This window comes from Lonchura striata, chromosome Z, assembly GCF_046129695.1.
Source record: "Lonchura striata isolate bLonStr1 chromosome Z, bLonStr1.mat, whole genome shotgun sequence".
Lineage (NCBI taxonomy): Eukaryota > Metazoa > Chordata > Aves > Passeriformes > Estrildidae > Lonchura > Lonchura striata.
Genome location: NC_134642.1, coordinates 12,767,990 through 12,786,743, shown reverse-complemented (window position 1 = coordinate 12,786,743; position 18,754 = coordinate 12,767,990). Strand labels below are relative to the sequence as shown.

General features: G+C 36.8%; 1 protein-coding gene across 3 annotated transcripts in view; it reads right to left on the bottom strand.

Annotated features, from left to right (window-relative positions):
- The window catches only part of AP3B1 (adaptor related protein complex 3 subunit beta 1), a 152,557-nt gene that overhangs the window by 124,265 nt on the left and 9,538 nt on the right, over window positions 1-18,754 (bottom strand). For all 3 annotated transcript variants that reach the window (XM_021531843.3, XM_021531842.3, XM_021531844.3), the window contains exons 2-5: window positions 15,101-15,176; window positions 8,901-8,975; window positions 3,606-3,701; window positions 1,269-1,429 (exon numbers count right to left, since the gene is read on the bottom strand). In XM_021531843.3, the coding sequence (XP_021387518.2) occupies window positions 1,269-1,429; window positions 3,606-3,701; window positions 8,901-8,975; window positions 15,101-15,176 (408 nt within the window). The remainder of the gene's footprint in view (window positions 1-1,268; window positions 1,430-3,605; window positions 3,702-8,900; window positions 8,976-15,100; window positions 15,177-18,754) is intronic.

The window sequence follows — 18,754 nt, the reverse complement described above, 5'->3', positions numbered from 1 at the left end:
CTTAAAAGTAAGGATTCTGAAATTACTTGTTGCAGTAGGCTAATAGTCAGCCTTGCCACCAATATATTGCTGAATTGTCTAGCTATCAGTCATACTTTTTTTTAAACAAAGTATACAAAGATGGCCCGTTAACTACTACCTATTCTTACCGGCTGCCAAGCCAACTGGGTCTGCCTGTGGGTAGATTAATTTGATAGCCTCTTCACCAGTTTCCAATACTGCTGCTTGCTCCAGTGACTGAGAAAATGATACTCTCTCCCTCGGTTCCATGGTTAACTAGCACAATGCAATAGCACTTGTACTAGTAAGTTTTGAAAATGTGAAAATAAAAGTTCACATGCTTTTTATAAACAGCTCCCAAATCCTACTACTAAGGACACAATTTTTAGCTGCAGCTCCACTCAGAAATAATCATGAAGCTTACTCTAGTCCAAGTAAGGAGGAATTTCCAGCTACAGTAGTTCTAAATCTTGCACCATGATATATAGTACACTAGCATGAAGTGAGCTTTTGAAAGATGCACCCTCTGAGTCCCTCTGAACCATTAAGGAAACAGAACATCAGTTTCACTAGTTTTCTTTTGTTATGTAACCTCATGTCCATTTTACTACCACTAGGAATACATAGATAATAAAAGGAGGTAAGGCCACTTTCTCCAGATTCTGTTACTGTGTTTTTTACCTGATTCAGAACCTCTAACATCTCTCAACCTCCACTTTTTGGCATAGATGAAATAAAAGTGAAGTAGTAGAATAAATGCCTGGAAATGTTTTGCAAAGGTACAGGTTCTGTTGACTCCATCTCTGCAAATCAGTAGCCACATCTTTATACGAACTCTTACAAAGCAAGAATTTCTGAAGTAGGAAGATCTGAAAGACCTGGACTTGCACAGATAAAATTTCTAGAAGTTAGCATTCTTTCGTCATGCATGCTGCAAACTACCTTCAGGCAAATGCCTCAGGACAAAAGATACACACTTGAAACAGTGAATTCATAGATTCTAATATCCATCAGAACAGTTGTTATATAGATGAAAATAACTAGTATCTTAAAAAACAAAAGTTTCTTTTTGTATCTCTTTATAGTTAAGTCTAGCAATCAAGAGAATTGCTTGAATTGCAACCAAACCAGTTGAGTGACAGAATGTCTACACCCATCCCATACTTTTAAAGAAATAGATCTGAGACATGCTAAATTCACAGTAGTCTTTATAAGCCTAGCCAACAACTATTGCAAACTGTTCTTGAGTAATTGCCAGAATCACTTACCTGTACAGTTTTTGGATTGCATGGGCTGCATTCTTTCTCACATAAGGAGATAAATCAGAAGAAGCTTCCTTAATAGCAAGCATCATAATAGGAACAATAATTGGGACACGTATACTGGATAAAACTCTTAAAGCACTTGCACGGATTAATTGATTAGGATCCTAAAGAACAGGAGTGAAGGGGAGACATAAAATAAGATAGTGCAGAAACAAATAATTAAATACACCGCTCTGCTTATACTAATTAGTGACAACACATTAAAACATGTAAATCTAAGTCAGACTTGCAAGTGAAGGAAATTTCCAAAACAAAAAAAAAAGTAAAACAAATAAAGAAAGAACATTAAACATTATGAAAATATTAAAATTTTACACAGGAAAACATTAACATAATGCAATTTTCCAGACAAAATATGCTAATTATGGATAAAAAAGATGAATATTTTATTTAATAATCTGATACATTTGCTGCAATCCAAGTGGAATTCAGATATTCTGAGATATTCAATTTTATTACTTGTATTTACAAAATGTCAAATAAAAAATTTTGTTCTCAGTGACATTCATATTCAAGTTCTTGACAAAATATCCATTTTATGCTTTACTGCAAGATATAAACTGAAGCCAGTAACAAAAACAATTTCAAAGAACATGTCAAAATATTAGGCTAAATGTTTGGAGACTTCTTTCTATTTCTTATCATCTCCTGCCCCAGTTCTTGGTCAATTTTACAATACTAGAGTGAGCTTGGAGATCCAACACATCTATATTTGGATGAACTATTATGTAAACTTTATCCATTAATCATGGGCTTGGAACACAAGGGAAAAATGTTGCTTAATAAAGTACTAAATCCCCTGAAATCTAGCAAAGTGAAATTGCAGCATCAGTAATTCATTATACTGTACAGTGTCTTGCCAGAAGGTAACCTCCCAAAGAACATTTCTCCCAAGGACTGAGAGCCAGCAACATTTATTTTCAGACTGGTATTTCCTAATTATCAATTCATCTAAGATCCTAAAATCCTTACATCTTAGAAGCTTCTAAGTAGCAAGTATCTAGACGGTGAAAACCCTTTATTTCATTGTTTTTGGAAAAATATCTTGTTCCTAACAGTTTGTGAAGCTCATCTGCAGCCACTTAAGTTTAAAATAAAAAGTTCTTTTGACAAAGGGAGGTAAAAAAAAATCTCCACACATAAAGCCAAATTATACTCATTACAAAACGAGAAACAAAACAATAGAAAAAAAGAACAGACACCTATCTTTCATAGCAGGCTTAGTCATTTCTTGATGACAATCTCCGCTGGTTTGGTGTCGACCCACTTGGCACACCACCAGTTCTTTTTTTGCTACTCAGCCACAACATTATCACTCCTCCCTCTGCTCTCATTACCCAGAGATTTTAAGAGTTATGCCATGAGGCATGTTCACTGTATACATATATCACAAGAAACATTGCATACAAAGTCATTTTAATTCTAGCTTTTCATAGCAGTCAGAGATAGTGAAGGCAGTACATATGACATCGGGATGAAAGTTCAAGGGAAAGGGGCAGAAAACTCTAGTTGATGTGGGATCCTCCTACAGCTGCACAACTGGTGCTCCGATTGCAACATTTTCAAACAACATACAAGGTGTGTGTTAAGTAACAGAAATAACAGATATGAGCCTAGAGCACAAGAAGGATAACAAAAAACACAATCCTCTCTTATTATAAAAACTGGCCAAATTTCAGAAAAGAATCTTAATAAATCTTTCTTCTCTCCATAGTCACACTTCAAAGGCAATCCTAAACTTTGCTGTCTAATCCAATTTCTTATTGTTACCTCATTTAAAACAAGAGTACAAAAAGCTATCTTTTCAGTGCTTTTAATGAAAAAGTGCCAAGTGCAAGACATTGAATATTTTAATTTAGGTACTAATGTCTTCCTTATGTTTCAATTCTCTGTGATACATAAAGCCTCTTTCTTTTACATTAACTAAAAGGAACATCAGTGGTTCATGGTAATAATGGGGTCTTTTTTCCATACACACAAGTTACGTTGGAATGAGAAAAGTAATTTCAGAAATTATATGTTTGGCACGTGGATTTGGAGCACCATTCTGCTGTTTTTCTTAAGTGAAGCAATTTTACTTCTTTCAGGCTTACTTAGCTGCTTGACAAGGTTTGAGGTAGCAGAAAAAAAATACGTCAATCACGTAACTTACAACTACTTTAGCAGATGTATATACTTACATCTCTCTGTGTAGTTTACCATACTACACTTACAAAGATATATTTTTCTTGTGCGACCAACTCAGAATTCCCTATAAAATGTTATTTAGTAGTCACTCACTTTCAAAGCACGCTGGAATGTACTGATGGACAATAATGCTAGATCTTGCTGCTCCTCTGCGTAGCGCATGAGATAAACATACACAAGCTTTTTTATCTGAAAAGAATAAACACAGTGATTATCAGTATGAGAAAGTTTTACAATTCTATAAAACTAGCTTTCACATTTTGTATGTTTTACATTTTTATCAACATTTTCTTCTTTGAAGAAAAAGCTAATAGATTGCAAAGCACTCACAGACTTCTCCCAATGTCTTACGAAACACCTGAGGTGCTGCAATTCTACCTAATTAATGAAACAGATGAAGACTAGTAACACAAAGTTCTGATTTATATTATTAACTAGTAAATTAAGATTATAATAATCTAAGATGCTGACATAGGGAAACTGATCGCTTGAGTACACTTTTTTTTCTTAGAGAAAACAGGTTAAAGTACAATAGCCAAGAATTTCAACAAGTTTATTTTATTTTACCCTAAAAAAACTCAAAATAAATAACACATTTGAAAGTGAATATAACTTTTCGGCCTTCAGTGAATACGTGTGGTAAATTACCCATCTCTAATCTGATTAAAAGAGCACTTATCTTGGATGAAAACAAAGGATGTTAGTCTCACCTTTGCATGACTACAAGCATTCAAAATATGCATTATAAGCAAAGCATACTACAAAGGATACAATATCCAAAGATTAACAAAACCTCAGTATGATTTTGGGGAAGAGGGTATTAAATTTAGTTCACTTTACCCCTGATACCCAGGAAGCAGTGAAAACATTTTTTTACATTTGTGTAGTAAACCAACTGTTGGGGTTTATAATAGAAAATTCTGAAAGACCCTCAGCTACAGCTGTGCAAATAATTACCATTACTATCGGAAGATCTATCTTTGTGCCAATTCTGGCAAAAAAACCATAATATTAAATCACAGAAGGTTACACCATACTAAATTATTTTTTGTTCAGCTATAGAGAAGTAGCAATCAACATTGACCACAAGAGGCCTGTGCACTGAATGACTGCAGGTGTGCAAAGAAAGCCTTCTTTCCTTGAAACCACTCTGTGACTGGAAATGGAAGCACTCAGAGCTTCATGACTACACTATTCTTTTACCATTTACCTTCATTCAATGTTAAAATGCTCTGTTCTATAAACCTAATCATAACAGGGGCACATTAGGCTTGAGGAACACAGGCAGATTTGTTTAATTAATTTATCAATATAAGCACATCAAAATCCATGAATTATTGATGAAGACTTATTTTTGTTCTATACCACCAATTGTTTATCAGGTCACTTTTTGTATCCTTACCATTCATGACTTAGTGCACATAACCAAGCTGAGGTCAGCATGCACTTACAACAAAAAAAAAAAAAAATCATAAGGCACTTCTGTAAACAATAAGGTGCCCTTTGCATCTCTTCAAATAAATTAACATGTTATACCACTTCTTCATCTCCATTTTCCTGCATCAGAGCACTAAGCCCTGATTTCAAAAAAATATAGCAGCCATTTCTGAGCAGAAAATTCACATAGATACAAAGTCATAGAATTGCAGAATCTTCTGCGTTGAACAGGACCACAAGGATCATTGAGACCAGCTCTCCAATTAATGGCCCATACAGGGATAGAACTCACAACTTTGCTGTTATTAACACCATGCTCTAACCAACTGAGCTACTCTCAGGGTAACTCAGGTAAACCAATGTATTTTACCTACTGCATTGCTGCAACTTGTACAGACAGATTTGGTTAAGAATTCTTAGGAATAGGGAAAAAATTCAGCAAAACATTTTCAGGAAACAGGATCAATGTACTAAGAATCTGACTTAATCTAGTAATTTCTCATAATTTCAAAAGCATTCTAAGAAATGGACCATGATAAATGTTCCTGAGACAGAAAAGGTCTAACTAGATGACTGTAAGTACGTCTACACCATGACCAAACTTGTCATCTAAGTCAAATCGATAAAAAAATTCATCAGACAGCTTTACTGACTGTCCTCATCTCTTTTCAGTTTAACAGTCTCTTCCTGCACAAATATGTTAGCATTAAGTGGTGGAAAAATTAGTAAGTAGGGAAGTTTATCTACATCATAGATGTAAAAATAGATTATGACATGTAAATTCATATAGCTGTCTATTTGTTTTAAAATAGGATAAAAGGTCCATAAAATGTAAACAGGGAAAGATTTCTACTAATAATGTTTGGTTATGTGTTAAGACCTCCTTTTCACACCCACAAAGCATCCATCCCACAAGGGGGATGGAGGCATGTGTGCACACAACACCCTGCTCTAGTTTCTCCCAAGCCCATGACAAGAACCATCAGCTCAGAGATGCAGAAAGAAAAACAGTAATAGGAGGGAAAACAAATTTAGGCCTCAGAGAAAGGATACCTTGTCACACTCCTCCCAGAAAAACCTCAGGAGAGCCTCAGCTTCTACATCCAGGTGTTAAAACCACCAGGAGTCAATAAAGACCAAAGCATCTTTCAAACTGAAGGTATTTACATGTACAAAAATGGGACACAGATTAAAAGTATTTTAGACAAGACATGGGATGTTCTGAGGAAGTATTTAAGTGAAAGAGAAGCAAGGGAAATCTACATGATCTGGAAAGGATTAAGTCAGGGATACGAGGGCTGAACAGTTTGATAATTGGTACATCTATCCTTCTGTTCCCTGCACGTGAATAGCACAATCTGTTGCATTGACTCAAATTAAATTTAATTTTGAACTGTTTTCCTTGGTGAATTACTCTTTATTTGGTGTGAAGATGCATTTACATGCCTACAACTACAGTCAGGCCACAGGCTGGAGGGCTGCTATGTCAATGGGCATCAGCAACTAGAGAGACCAGAGTGAGGGAACTTAAGTATAACTCCAGCAACTGCAATGCAACATCAAGCCATAGGGATCTCTAAGTCTAGGGTGGCCAGCATCTGGAAAAAGTGAGGGTTTGGCTGCCAAAACTTAGGCTGGAACCACAGGCTAGATGGTCCATGAGCATGTGTGTAACTGAATAGACAAGAATATGTGAAACCAAGGACAAGCCAGTGAGTCTGTGGTGCCAGTGTCTGGAATGAGTGCAGGTATATGATGGTACCAAGCTGCACCAGCTGACAAGTAGGTAAAGTGGTCTGGGAAAGAAGTAGGTGTGGGTGTGAGCATCTAAGGGCTATGCCACAGACCAGTGAAGTCCCATCCAGCTGCAAGGAAAGCCCATGGCTCTGGGTCTCAAAGGGCAAGAATGGTGGTTTTTTTGTGCATCTCTTCAAGGTACAACCACAGGGGTTTAGATAGTAGAGGAGCAAGGAAGTTCTGGCCAGGTCCACTTGCATATGCAGAGAGGCATACACACCTGGGTGTCCAAGGGTGAGTCCATGAGGGAGCAGGAGAGTCATGGTTTAGAGGCATTCATATGTCTAAAGACATTTATACCAACAAACAAGAAAGCGCTACAGCCTCAGGGGCTTGTATGTCCAGCTGCCATCAAGAGGGCTGACTGAGATCCATGGGCCAGACATTGGGCAGACTCCATGTGGATGAACACTATATATACACACATTCCCAGTAGTAGGCCATACTGAACTGCCAAGCTGCTGATACTGTTTGTGTTCACCTGAATACCCTCTGACAATTGATGACTGCCTCTGTACATACATATTTGTTCTGTATATGTACAGATACAATATTTGTGTGTATGTGCACACCTAGCGGGGATAGAGTCTCAGCTTCACTACTGGTTGGGCTGAAAGCCTGGACCTAGGACAGTCTTGCTTCTATCAGGCTAAAGGATCCAGCCCTAACACTTAAAAGCACCAGATAAATAATATTTTTAAGGCACTCCTCTTTGTGTAAGGTCTCCCTGTTTAAAATTTGACTTTAGACTACTCATAACTTACAACCAGAAATGACATTGGAACAGAATATTTAACTAATCTGATTTCTTACTCACATCTTTTTACTGCCTGCTACTAAAAGTACAATTACAACTTCTAAAATTATTTTAAGACAGTAAGTTCCTCTGAATTAGCATCTTTGCACATTTACACCTCCTTGACTTACCAGAGCTCAATACTTGGCCTTGGCCAAATAAATCCACTCACTCAAAGAACAAAACAACCCAAAGTTTTCTAAAAAAAAAATAATTTTTTTAAAGGTAAAATTAAACTCAAACTTGACTATTATCCATCTATGAAATATGGAAGAAAACTGATGTTTCATCCATTATATCACAGCATGTTAGAGTGAGAAAGGAGTTTGCTGAAGCCATTATTATCAGAAATAAAATCTTTAGTGCCATAAGCCAGGGGAAAAAAAAATTTTGTCTCCACTAATAATAAAGCCTGAAGTACACATTTTCAGAAGCGGACAGAAGAACTGAAGCATGCATTCAAATTAGTTCTCTCCTTAAAATCCAATACTTCAAACAACTTTTCCCCACATTTTTTAAAAATTACAACCCTACACAGTAGGAAGTAACTAAAGTCATTGCATGTTCACTCTACTTTCATCAAACTGATGCTTGTTAGACACCATGAGGTCTCAAACTACAAACTTACAGATGCTATTTTTATCGAAATCTTATTTGTCAAGTCAACTGTAACTCTGACACATCTGCAGGGAAGCCGTCAGTGTATGCACAGTAATGCTAGTGAGCATCAGAGTTACATTTTCCACATACACCCTGTGGTTATACAACAGTAGCCCTGTGGATTTAAACACACCATCATTTAACAAAACCTCCATTTTTTATCATTCTGGAAATCTGAATTTTCATGATTCCAAGAAGGACTTTTCCCCCTTGCTTTCTTACAAGAAACAACAACAAAATAAAGATACAGAAGCAAACTACTTTGTGTGTCTAATAACACCCAATATAGATGCAAGAGCACACCATTTTTTCACCCAGACATTACGTTTCAGCTTTGATCTGCAGATGTTTAAAAATACAATGTAGCACAAACTCAAGCTTTGCAAGAAGCACCACACTTCAAATCCTGAACTACAGTAACTTTCCTCAATTACCATCATACTTCATAAAATTCCTAAAATTAAGTAATTTTTCTTTTAAATGTAAAGAGCTACTATTTCTTCCTCCAAATCACCTAACAGGTTTCCTTTATTTATGCATGAAATTATTAACATAATGTCATTATTGAAAAGAACTCCTAAAAAGTTCCATTAATGATATTAGAGATTTTATGCATTATGTTGAAGTCTAATACAGTTAGATAAGATTTTCATAAACCGATTTTCCATTACAGTATGTTTAACAACTTAGAGGAATACCTCAATATTTTTACTGGCAACATTCTTCACAACAGCAGGAAAAAGCTCAGAAGCATTTTTTCCCTTTGCAATCATCTGAAAAAAAAGAAGAGACAAATCTTAGTAATGTAACAATATCATTTATTAGTATGTGGCTTGGGCTTTGTTGCTTTATTACAGATCTGTATTTCAAATCTCTTTTCAATGAAATTGAGGATAAAGATGTGGGATTTTGTTAATTACTAGACCTTACATGATACAATCCATACAATGAAAACTCTTGGGTGCTGTGTGGTTATGAGTTTCCTGGAGTGGAACCCATGAACTGGACTAACATATAAGACAGTAAACAATTTTTAATGCTTTCATAATTACTAAAAACAAAGACACTTCTAATCCAAAAAGCTCTGCAGAATGATCTTTTGGGAGGTAGAGGTGGGGGGGGAAAAAGGTCAACCCAACAACCCAACAAAATCCAAAAAGTTATACAAGGTTAAGTCCCGCTTCATTTCCCTGTAACATCTGTGGCTGACAGCAGAACCAAGGAGAAAAATAAAAATAAACATCACATTTTAAAAAACAAGGTTATTTTCCATAGCAAGTTAAATACAGAAGGGCATAAAGTGCTCCTACAGAACAACAACAAAAAAAAAATACACAAAATCCACACAGTAAAAGCAAGATCAATCAACCCACCATTTTTTTTTTAAACAGTTTTTTTCATGTTTGATCACGAGCAAGGCATGTCAGAAACAATAAAACTGTCACAATAAAGATCAGAAACATCAAAACCCCAGTTTAGCTTCAGCTCTTGTATAAACAGCTTATGAAGGAAGTTATTTGTAGGAAACCAGGTACATAAGAAGGAATAAAATACTTTCATATACACTGTAGCTGCACAGTGTTCTGCTTAGATATAATTCCAGTAGAATGTCTGGAAGTGGTTTATGTCTAAACTGCAAATTTCAAATTTCAAGTTTAGTGCTGCTGATACAGATCCAGAGCACCCCCATCTCTAAGAATCTGTGTGTCTTGCTCAAGGTCAAGATTCAGCCAGCCAAGCATCAAGGTAATCATAAAAAATAAAATTTCACTAAGAAATCATAGAATAGTCCTTTAAAAGCCATCCAGCAGCAAGCAGAAACATCTTCAAGATGTTCACAGATCAGGTTGCCCCTCACTGAATGTTTGCAAAGACGGGATACTCACCATCTCTCTGGGCAACCTGTCCTAGCCTTTCACCACCACCATCATAAAATCTTCTTTTTTATACATAATCTAAATCTTTTAGCTTTAAACTATCCCTCCTTGGCTAGTCATCACAGGCCCTTACTGGCAAGCCCCTCTCCAGCTTTCTCACAGACCCCTTTACATAATGGAAGGTGCTGTAACATCTCCCCAGAGCCTTCTCTTCTCCAGGCTGAATAACCCTAACTCTTTCAGCTTGCCCACAGAGGAGGCCTCCAGCCCTCAGATCTTATTGTGGCCTGCTCTGGACCTGCTCTAACATGTCTGTTTTTCCTGTCTTGAGGGCTGCAGAACTGTATGCAGTTCTTCAGGTTGGGACTCTGTTATGAGAGTGGCGTAGAGGAGTATAATAGTCTTCTTCAACCTGCTGGCAAAACTTTCTGGACTACTAGCGAACACTGTCAGCTCACAACCACCATTTCATCCACCAGCACGCCCAAGTCCTTCTTGTCAGAGCTGCTCTCAATCCCTTCATCCACCAACCTGTGCTGATAGTGGGGGTTGCCCTGACCCAAGGGCCAGACCTTGTACTTAGCCTTGTTGAAACCCATGATATTGCCATGGGTCCACATTGCAAGTTTGTCCAGATCCCCCTGAATAGCATCCTGTCCCTCCTGCATGTCAACTGCACCACTCAGTTTTGTTCTGCCTGCAGTTTTGGTGAAGATGCACTCAATCCCACCATCTATGTCATTCATGAAGATATCAAGTAGTACAGGTCCCAGTACAGATCCCTGAGGAACACCTCATCACCAATGTCCATTGGGGTCCAACATACATAAGCAACAACAAATACACAGTGTTCCCATAAAGAAACAATAGTTCTCCAGCTAGTTACTCTTGTCTATAACCATTACAATCCAACCATTACCCCACTTTATACACCTGATTTAACTTCATATTCTCAACTCACAGTTCTGTTTGTGTATTTCATTGATGAAACACATTAAAAGCATAAAGAATTAGGCCCTCATTAAACAAAAGCAAAAACACACAAAGCCAGGAAACAGTAAACTGCATATTCTGAGAAGCTTAGGAGGAGGATGCCAGAAAGAAGAAGGTAGCTGTAGTTCAAGCTATTACTCAGTTTTTCAAAAGGGAGTAAGAGCAGCTGTCCAGCATGACATTTTGATCTAACCCATTTAACATCTTAAACTGTTAATTGCACCTGTATTAAAACAGAGGAAATATCACAAGCACTGTGAAAAAGTAAGCACATTAAATGAGTTCCAAGGAGTTTTTAACTAAAAATCTAAAATCAATTTACTACTTTCAGGACTGGGGGGTCTGCACAATAAATGCCAAATTCAGAATGACAAGGTAGAACTTAGCAACAAGATACATTGCAGAGAAGTAAGATAGAATGAAAAATTATCATCTTATCTTGGTGCAACAGAAGTTACAATACTCAAAAATAGGGGTGATCTTCAGACCTCCTTGATAGACTGTAATGGTATGACTCTATGCATTACTGGGATTATCTAATTGATCTACCATAGTAACTCCAGTGTACCATGTAAATATGTATTTAGGGCCTTTTAAAAGAGTGTATTTTGATTCATTACTGCATAGCAATTTGCGTAAACCCTCCTTAGCTTACGGATCATTAACCTGAAAGAACATAATGGTTCTTTCCAAGACTAACATCTATCAGATCATTTTTGTCGCTGTTCCTAGATATTCACCATTTGTGTTGTCTTATACACCTGGAGTTTCTGCACAAAAACATTCACTCTAGCAGAAATGCTGTGTAATGTCAAGATGTACTGATTTTTTTTTACATGTGAGAGACACACAGACATGCATGATACTCTCTGAGGAAAATCAGGCACGTTACTTTTCCTAAACTTATGTTCTAAAATCTTCAGGAGTGAAATTTTACTGGTTTTTCCTTCAAACAGGTTTCAAGATCTAGTACTGGTTGTTATAATAGCAGTGAATGTTTTAAAAGAAATATCAGCTTTATGTTTCCATGCATATAATAGAATATGTATACCCAAAAATTTATTTCTAAACCAGCTGTGTTGTTCATATTCTTCTAAAGACTGCAATTATTTTATTGCATGCTTATAAGGAAGAAACATACAAAATAACATACTGATTTTAAAAAAAAAGGTCATTGATCATGAAAGTCATATTTTAGCTAAAAGTACACTTGGCTGCCTTCATGCAACAAAAGGGATAAGCGAGAAGATCAAAACAGGACTACTCCTATGCTTGAAACTAAATTCTTTTAAGTCACTCTCTGGAAGACAGATTTTGTTTTATTTGTAATGACTCTCCCTCTCCCTAGGAGAAAGTTCACAAACTACCTTAAAGGAGGAAGCAACCACAAAAAGTGCCATAACCAGCATTGTCCTGCTACTTTGCTATCACACCTATATGAACAAATGAAGGTTTAGCCTCTTAAAGTCTACTAAAATTCTAAGATAACTGTTGGTATCATGGAACTACGGTCATACAGAACAGTTTAGGTTGGGTGGCAGGGGCCTTTAAAGACTAACCTGGCTTCCGTGGTTAGAGACACCTTACTGAGCATCTCCCCTGCAAGGACAGGCTTCAGCCTAGAGAAGAGAAGGCTCTGGGGCAATGTTATAGCACCTTCCAGTATATAAACAGGGCTAAAAGAGAGCTGGAGAAGGACTTCTATAAGAGCATGTAATGACAGAAAAAGAGATAACAGTTTTAAGCTGAAAGTGGGTAGGTTTACACTTGATGTTAGGAAAAAGTCATTGTGATAGAGTAGAACAGGTTGGCCAGAGAAGTCATGGATTCTGTATGCAAGTTTTTTCAACCATCTAAAACTTAGAAAATAAGCATTCCAGTGAGACATGTTAAACAATACTATGATGACAGAATTCCTTTTTCCTGTAATAATAAGGCTAGAGGAAGCCTTTCATCTCTGAAAAACACATCTTATCCCTGAGAAATGTAGGGTCCCCTCTGTAGGTAAGCACAAAAGCACCTTTGTGCTCTACAAGAACATTATCACAGTTACAAGGCCTCATACTCATATTGTGCAATGTCCCAGTCCTGACCCAAAAAGCTCATTGTTTGCGTTTGTTGTGTCAGCCAGAGGTTGGTGCTAGGTATCTGCTATGAAACACACTTTAAACATAGTACAGGAAACAGCAATTACCTTGAAGATATGAAATAAAATGAAAACAGAGGATTCAGTAAATCAAACAAATCACTTGTGGTTATGTAATGATCAGCCTTACAAGCTAGAAGGCTGTTTCTACTTCAAGCAGCAGCAGCTGAGCAAAGGAAAAAATATCCAAAAATCAGAAGGTGTGCAGTACACAGTGCTTAGAAAAGGAACAGAAAGCAATGACCATGAGCTTAAAAAAAGGCCAGAAATCTGTGATTGAAAACTGGAGAGAATTGTCAGAATTAGAAAATGGGGGAGCAGAAGAAAGAATGTGCCCAATAAATTCTGCCTTCCCTCACTGAAGACCTCCTGAGCCTGATCGCTTCAGCCTAAATCCATCAAGGATCACAGCTATCACTACTAACTACGTATCTCCACTTCTAGGAAATTAAAGAAGTTATTAAGACCTCCTTTGACTGTTCAGCAGCAGCAGGTATCTAATAATAGAGATTTTGCTCATTGCACACTCATTTTTAATGACAACATTTTTTGTAGGAAAAAAAGGAAAATTAAAAAAAAAAACAACCCAGTAAAGCCTTGGTTTAAAATTCAAAGCTGATTCAATATAATGTTTTTTAATTCCCCCCCATATACATACATACACAACTACATTCAGTTTCAACACTTTCTACATACAGATAAAGATTTAGCCAGCTTTTCAAAAAAGAAAATCAAAGGAACAAGAGGCAACTTGCCACAGCTCTCCTAGCCACAGTAATAACCAGAAAGAAAAATATTTTCTGAGGGAAGCAGAAGAATGTAAGTTTATCATGGCCCTTATAAAAGTCATGTGTTTTTGCTACAGCACATCTGTATGCCAGACTGGTCAAACCCTTGAGCAATCTCACATCATGTTGGAGAAGATGAATCAAAAAACCTTTTCCAAAATGAATAAGATGTTATGAAATAACAATTGATAAGTTACCCAGACCTCACAGGTAAATGGTGTCTCTGGCAGGACTAAGGGATTACAGGCAAAAAGACAACCATCCTGAGTAAAACTCTCATCACTGGACAATCATAAGGCAGAAAAAGCCAGTTCTGGAGTCAGAGGAAAGAACATGATCACATGACACCACCTGTACCTACTCACTTTGGTACATACTTAGACAGGATTAAGCATGCAAAAACCAAGCAGAACAAAAAGCACATCCAGATTAGACTGAAAAAACAATTACAGAAAACAAATTGAAAATATCCAAAACAAACAAGCCAAGTGGCCACTGAGCAATCTTCTGTAGCACATTCTTCCCATACTTTTAAGAAGAAATAAAGGGATACCATCAACTTAATGATATTTCGTTTATAGGGTTTAAATATATAGTAGTGTTAAACATAATTCAATCACCTCTGAGTACACATACACCTGAAACATGTTAACAAATATTCAGGGGTCATAGTCAATCAAAAAAGAAAAACCTTATACAATAATAAAATAAAAATAATTAATGCAACTTGTCATTTTATTCCTGAAAATTTCTGTTGTTTCCAGTGTGACAAATTTGAAGCTCCTCTTCAGAAGCCACTTCCTATTCAAAGTCTCACTGAAAATAGTTATTTACAGGCATATTGGCATTGTTATATAAATATTTTAAAAGCATGTGACTGAACATATCCAAATACACCAATTTCTACACAAAATTCCAAGATAAGAATTTGATCAATTCATCACTACAACTTTTAAAGATCATTTAGAGACTTAAGTGCTAATCTGGTAAAGAATCTGTAAAAGGAAAGCATTATTCCCATCCAGTAAATAAAAATAATAATAAATTCCCATATCCCCTAACAAATAAACACAGTAACAAAAAAAATCACATACCCCAACAATCCTTTTCATAGCATCCAGCTTTGCAGAATCTTTACTGCTTTCCAACATTTGTTTTAGATCTTCATTTCTATGGTAGAAATACAGTAAAGCATCAATTAGAAAAACTAAAATATCAAAGCAGAATACCATTTTTATATTTTTGCATAAGTTCAGCAACTTAGAGTGATGCACTGCTCCTTCATGCCTACTTTTATTTACTACCACTCTGTATAATTAAGTGTTTGGCAAAAGAATGTATCAGACTCTAACAACAATGTAATACCATGCAATTTCCACCTGCTGTTAGCTGAACCTGTCTCGATGGTTGAAATCTTAAAGCACAAGAAGAGCTTAGTTTAAACCAACAACTCATTCACTTCTCCCTTGTCCCCCAGGGAGGGCCAGATGCAACAACTAGAAGTTGGCATGTTTGTGTTAAAATGTAATATCAGCTTATTTAAGTCAATGAAAAGTCGAGAGACTTCAGTATGCTCTGAATTTCATTAAGAATCAGGGATATAAACTTGTCCTCCTACCTGCCTTTCTGCAATGTAAATTGCTATCCCCTATCCTGAGGATTAAAAGCCTCAGATCTGCAGTAAGTGTTACAAGCTGTAAGACTAAGACAGCCTGATGATTAGATACATACAGTGTCCAAGTACTTTTTACAGCTGAAATAAAATTCTCCCAAAAAATATCAAGTTAATAAGAATGTTCTCTTGTAGATACAGCTTTTCATTAGCTTCACTAATAAGAAACCTCATCCTGCTTGGCTTTTTAGATGCAAACAGATCACAGTCTAACTGCACTTACAGAGTACAAAAGTTTACAAAAAAATATTATTTGAAGAAACAGCTTTTTTGTAACATCTGGATTGCCTGATTTGCTGAAAGATACAATCAAATAAAAACTGAAGACACCTGCAATATTCCAAAGAACTCTGAAAGCTTTCCAAGTTCAAACTCTGTGAACTTTCACACAAGTGAAAGGCACCATGGTGGGGAGACCATGGCGGGACACCAGATGCCCAATAAGCCATTCTTTCCCTCCCTTCCTGAAGCAAGATGGGGATGAGAAAATAGGATGGAAAAACACCTCATGTGTCAAGATAAAGACAGTTTAATAAATCAAAAGCAAAGGCTGCATGCAGAAGCAAAGGAAAACAAAATATTTATTCTCTACTTCACATCAGCAAGTGATGTCCAGCCAGTTCCCCAGGAAGCAGGGTTTTAATACACATACCAGTTGCTCTGGAAGACCAAAACCATAAGAAAGGGTAGGCATTCTTTCTCCTTGTTCTTCACTTTTATTGATGATCAGTCATCATATGGTATGGAATATCCCCTTGGTCCGGGAATATCCCCCTGGGCCACAAGTCCTGGCTACACATCCTTCAAGGTTTTGCCCAACCCCAGGCTGCTAGGAAAGGGGGATATTGGAGAGACAGTCTTGACTCCTGTGTGAGCCCTGCTCAGCAATAGCTACAACACTGTTAGCAACATCTTTCTCACTACCAATTCAAAGCACAGCATGATGAAGACTGCTGTGAGGGAAAATAATTCCATCTCAGCCAGACCAAATATATCCAGACAAGACTTCAAAAGTGAATGCAGAACCTGGATATATTCTGATTTATCACTGCCCTCATAATTTCATATGGGAAGAAGAAAAGGATGTAAGCCAAAGCTGGAATCAGTTACAAGAAAAAAATACCGTCATTCATTCAGTCATAAACTTGTAAATAGTATTTTTCCTACTTGCAACAGAGTGACTCTAACAAAAATTTCCTCATGTTTTCAGAACCAGTACTGCATCTGCTTTGTGCCTCCCCACAAGAAATCCACATTGCCCACATTTCAGTCTACATCCACATAAGAACTGCAACTAAATGTAAAAAAACCCAACATAGCAATCACCACATTTCCTACTAACCTAAGGCACATAAAATTCATATCTACATGCAACTTAAAATTTAAGTCTAACTCTTTTTTCAAAATCAAGCATTTCATGAAACAATCGGAGCAACCTATTACAGATTCTTTATACTGTCAATATTTGCTTCACTTAATAATTATTATTTTAAAAAAAGGAAAAAGGAAGAAAAAAGGAAGTATTCCATTTCCTTGCCTGCTTTAGTACCACTTCTCAAATATCACTGGTAACTCCCACTTGTGTCTGCACCACACTCAAAGGTTTTTACTATCTTTAGCTACTCCTGGACACATTCAAAGATGTATAAGGTCAGTCTTCTATTGCTACATTTGTTTGGTTGTGTACTTTGATCATTTAAATTGTATGTCCCATTCAGTTTCGTCCTGCAGTTTTGCATACTGCTAAGATCAGTTCAGTAAGTCTCCAGCTGGATACCTTCCTCATGGCCAGTCATAATGTACAGTGTACCTTCTTGTAACACCACCCAAGATTGACAGGTCTGTTAAAAGTAACTAATGCTGTAATTTCACACATGTTTTCCTATTGTCCACATTCCTGTTCCTGGGTAAAGTCACACCTTTCATTACATTAAACTCTACATTTTTCTGATTTGACTTGAAGATGCTTGTATTCATGTCTATATCATCACACATGTTTTAGTCACTCCATATTTTGCCCTCAGATCTATATCCTTATTTTTTATATCAGAAATAAAGTATTTGTTGGTCTGGGGGCTGTACATAAAATAACATTAATAATTTCAGCATTTTAACTTTCAATCCCTCTGTATAGTTCCATTTTAAATTAACATTTTAGGAAGCATAGGTTTGATTTAATTTTTGGCAGCTCTCTATTCCCATCACTCTTGGCCACAGGAACAGCTGATTTTGCTGACCATTCCTACTCACCTATTCCTCATAGGATACTGAGTAAGTCTCAGTTCTTTTTGATCAGCTTGTAGTACTTTGCCTGACACTTTGCTCTAGCTGGATACAGAAACTAGAAACCTCTAATCCCTTCTGCTTAAGTCATAATTCTTCCCTGTGCAAGAATCTGTATGACATGGTAAGAAAAGTTACATAGCAAAAGATAGGACTTGATTTAGAAAGTTGCTTTTAGACCGATGCTCTTGCTTCCAGTTTCCTACTGTTGCTGCAAAATGTGAAATACGTAAAAATTTTCTTAAGAAAGAATGTTCTTTGATGTTTCAACTTTGTATACTTTCAAGCCTGATCAACAACAAATGAGATTCAATCTATGAAATGGATAGCAGCTAACCAACAAGTTCGCAGTGAACTCTGTGTGTTAGAAAAACAAATGACTTGCCTGTAGAACTGCCTTGTTAAGGTTTAGGGCTTGACATATTTCAACTATGTCAGACCCCAGGTGAGGTTAGCAAAGCTTCTGAAGAAGGATGTACCCCTGAGGGTAGACCAAGAATGCAAATTTGATGGGCCACAAGGACGTTTTGCAGGACCATCAAGACAAAGAGGAAACTAATAAAAACAACTCAGCAACAATGTGGAATCAAGTCCAATTGGGTAAAAGGCAGGGGGAGACTGTGTCCACAGCCCACCGACTTAAAAAATCACTGACCGAGGATAAGAGAAAGGCTGAGCATGTGGACCAGTTATCATGAGAAGCGAGAGTTTCATTAACTAGTGGAAGGTAGAATACTAATTAGCAGCCAAACAAACAAAAAAAGAAGAATTTGTCAACAAAGCGGAAAATGTA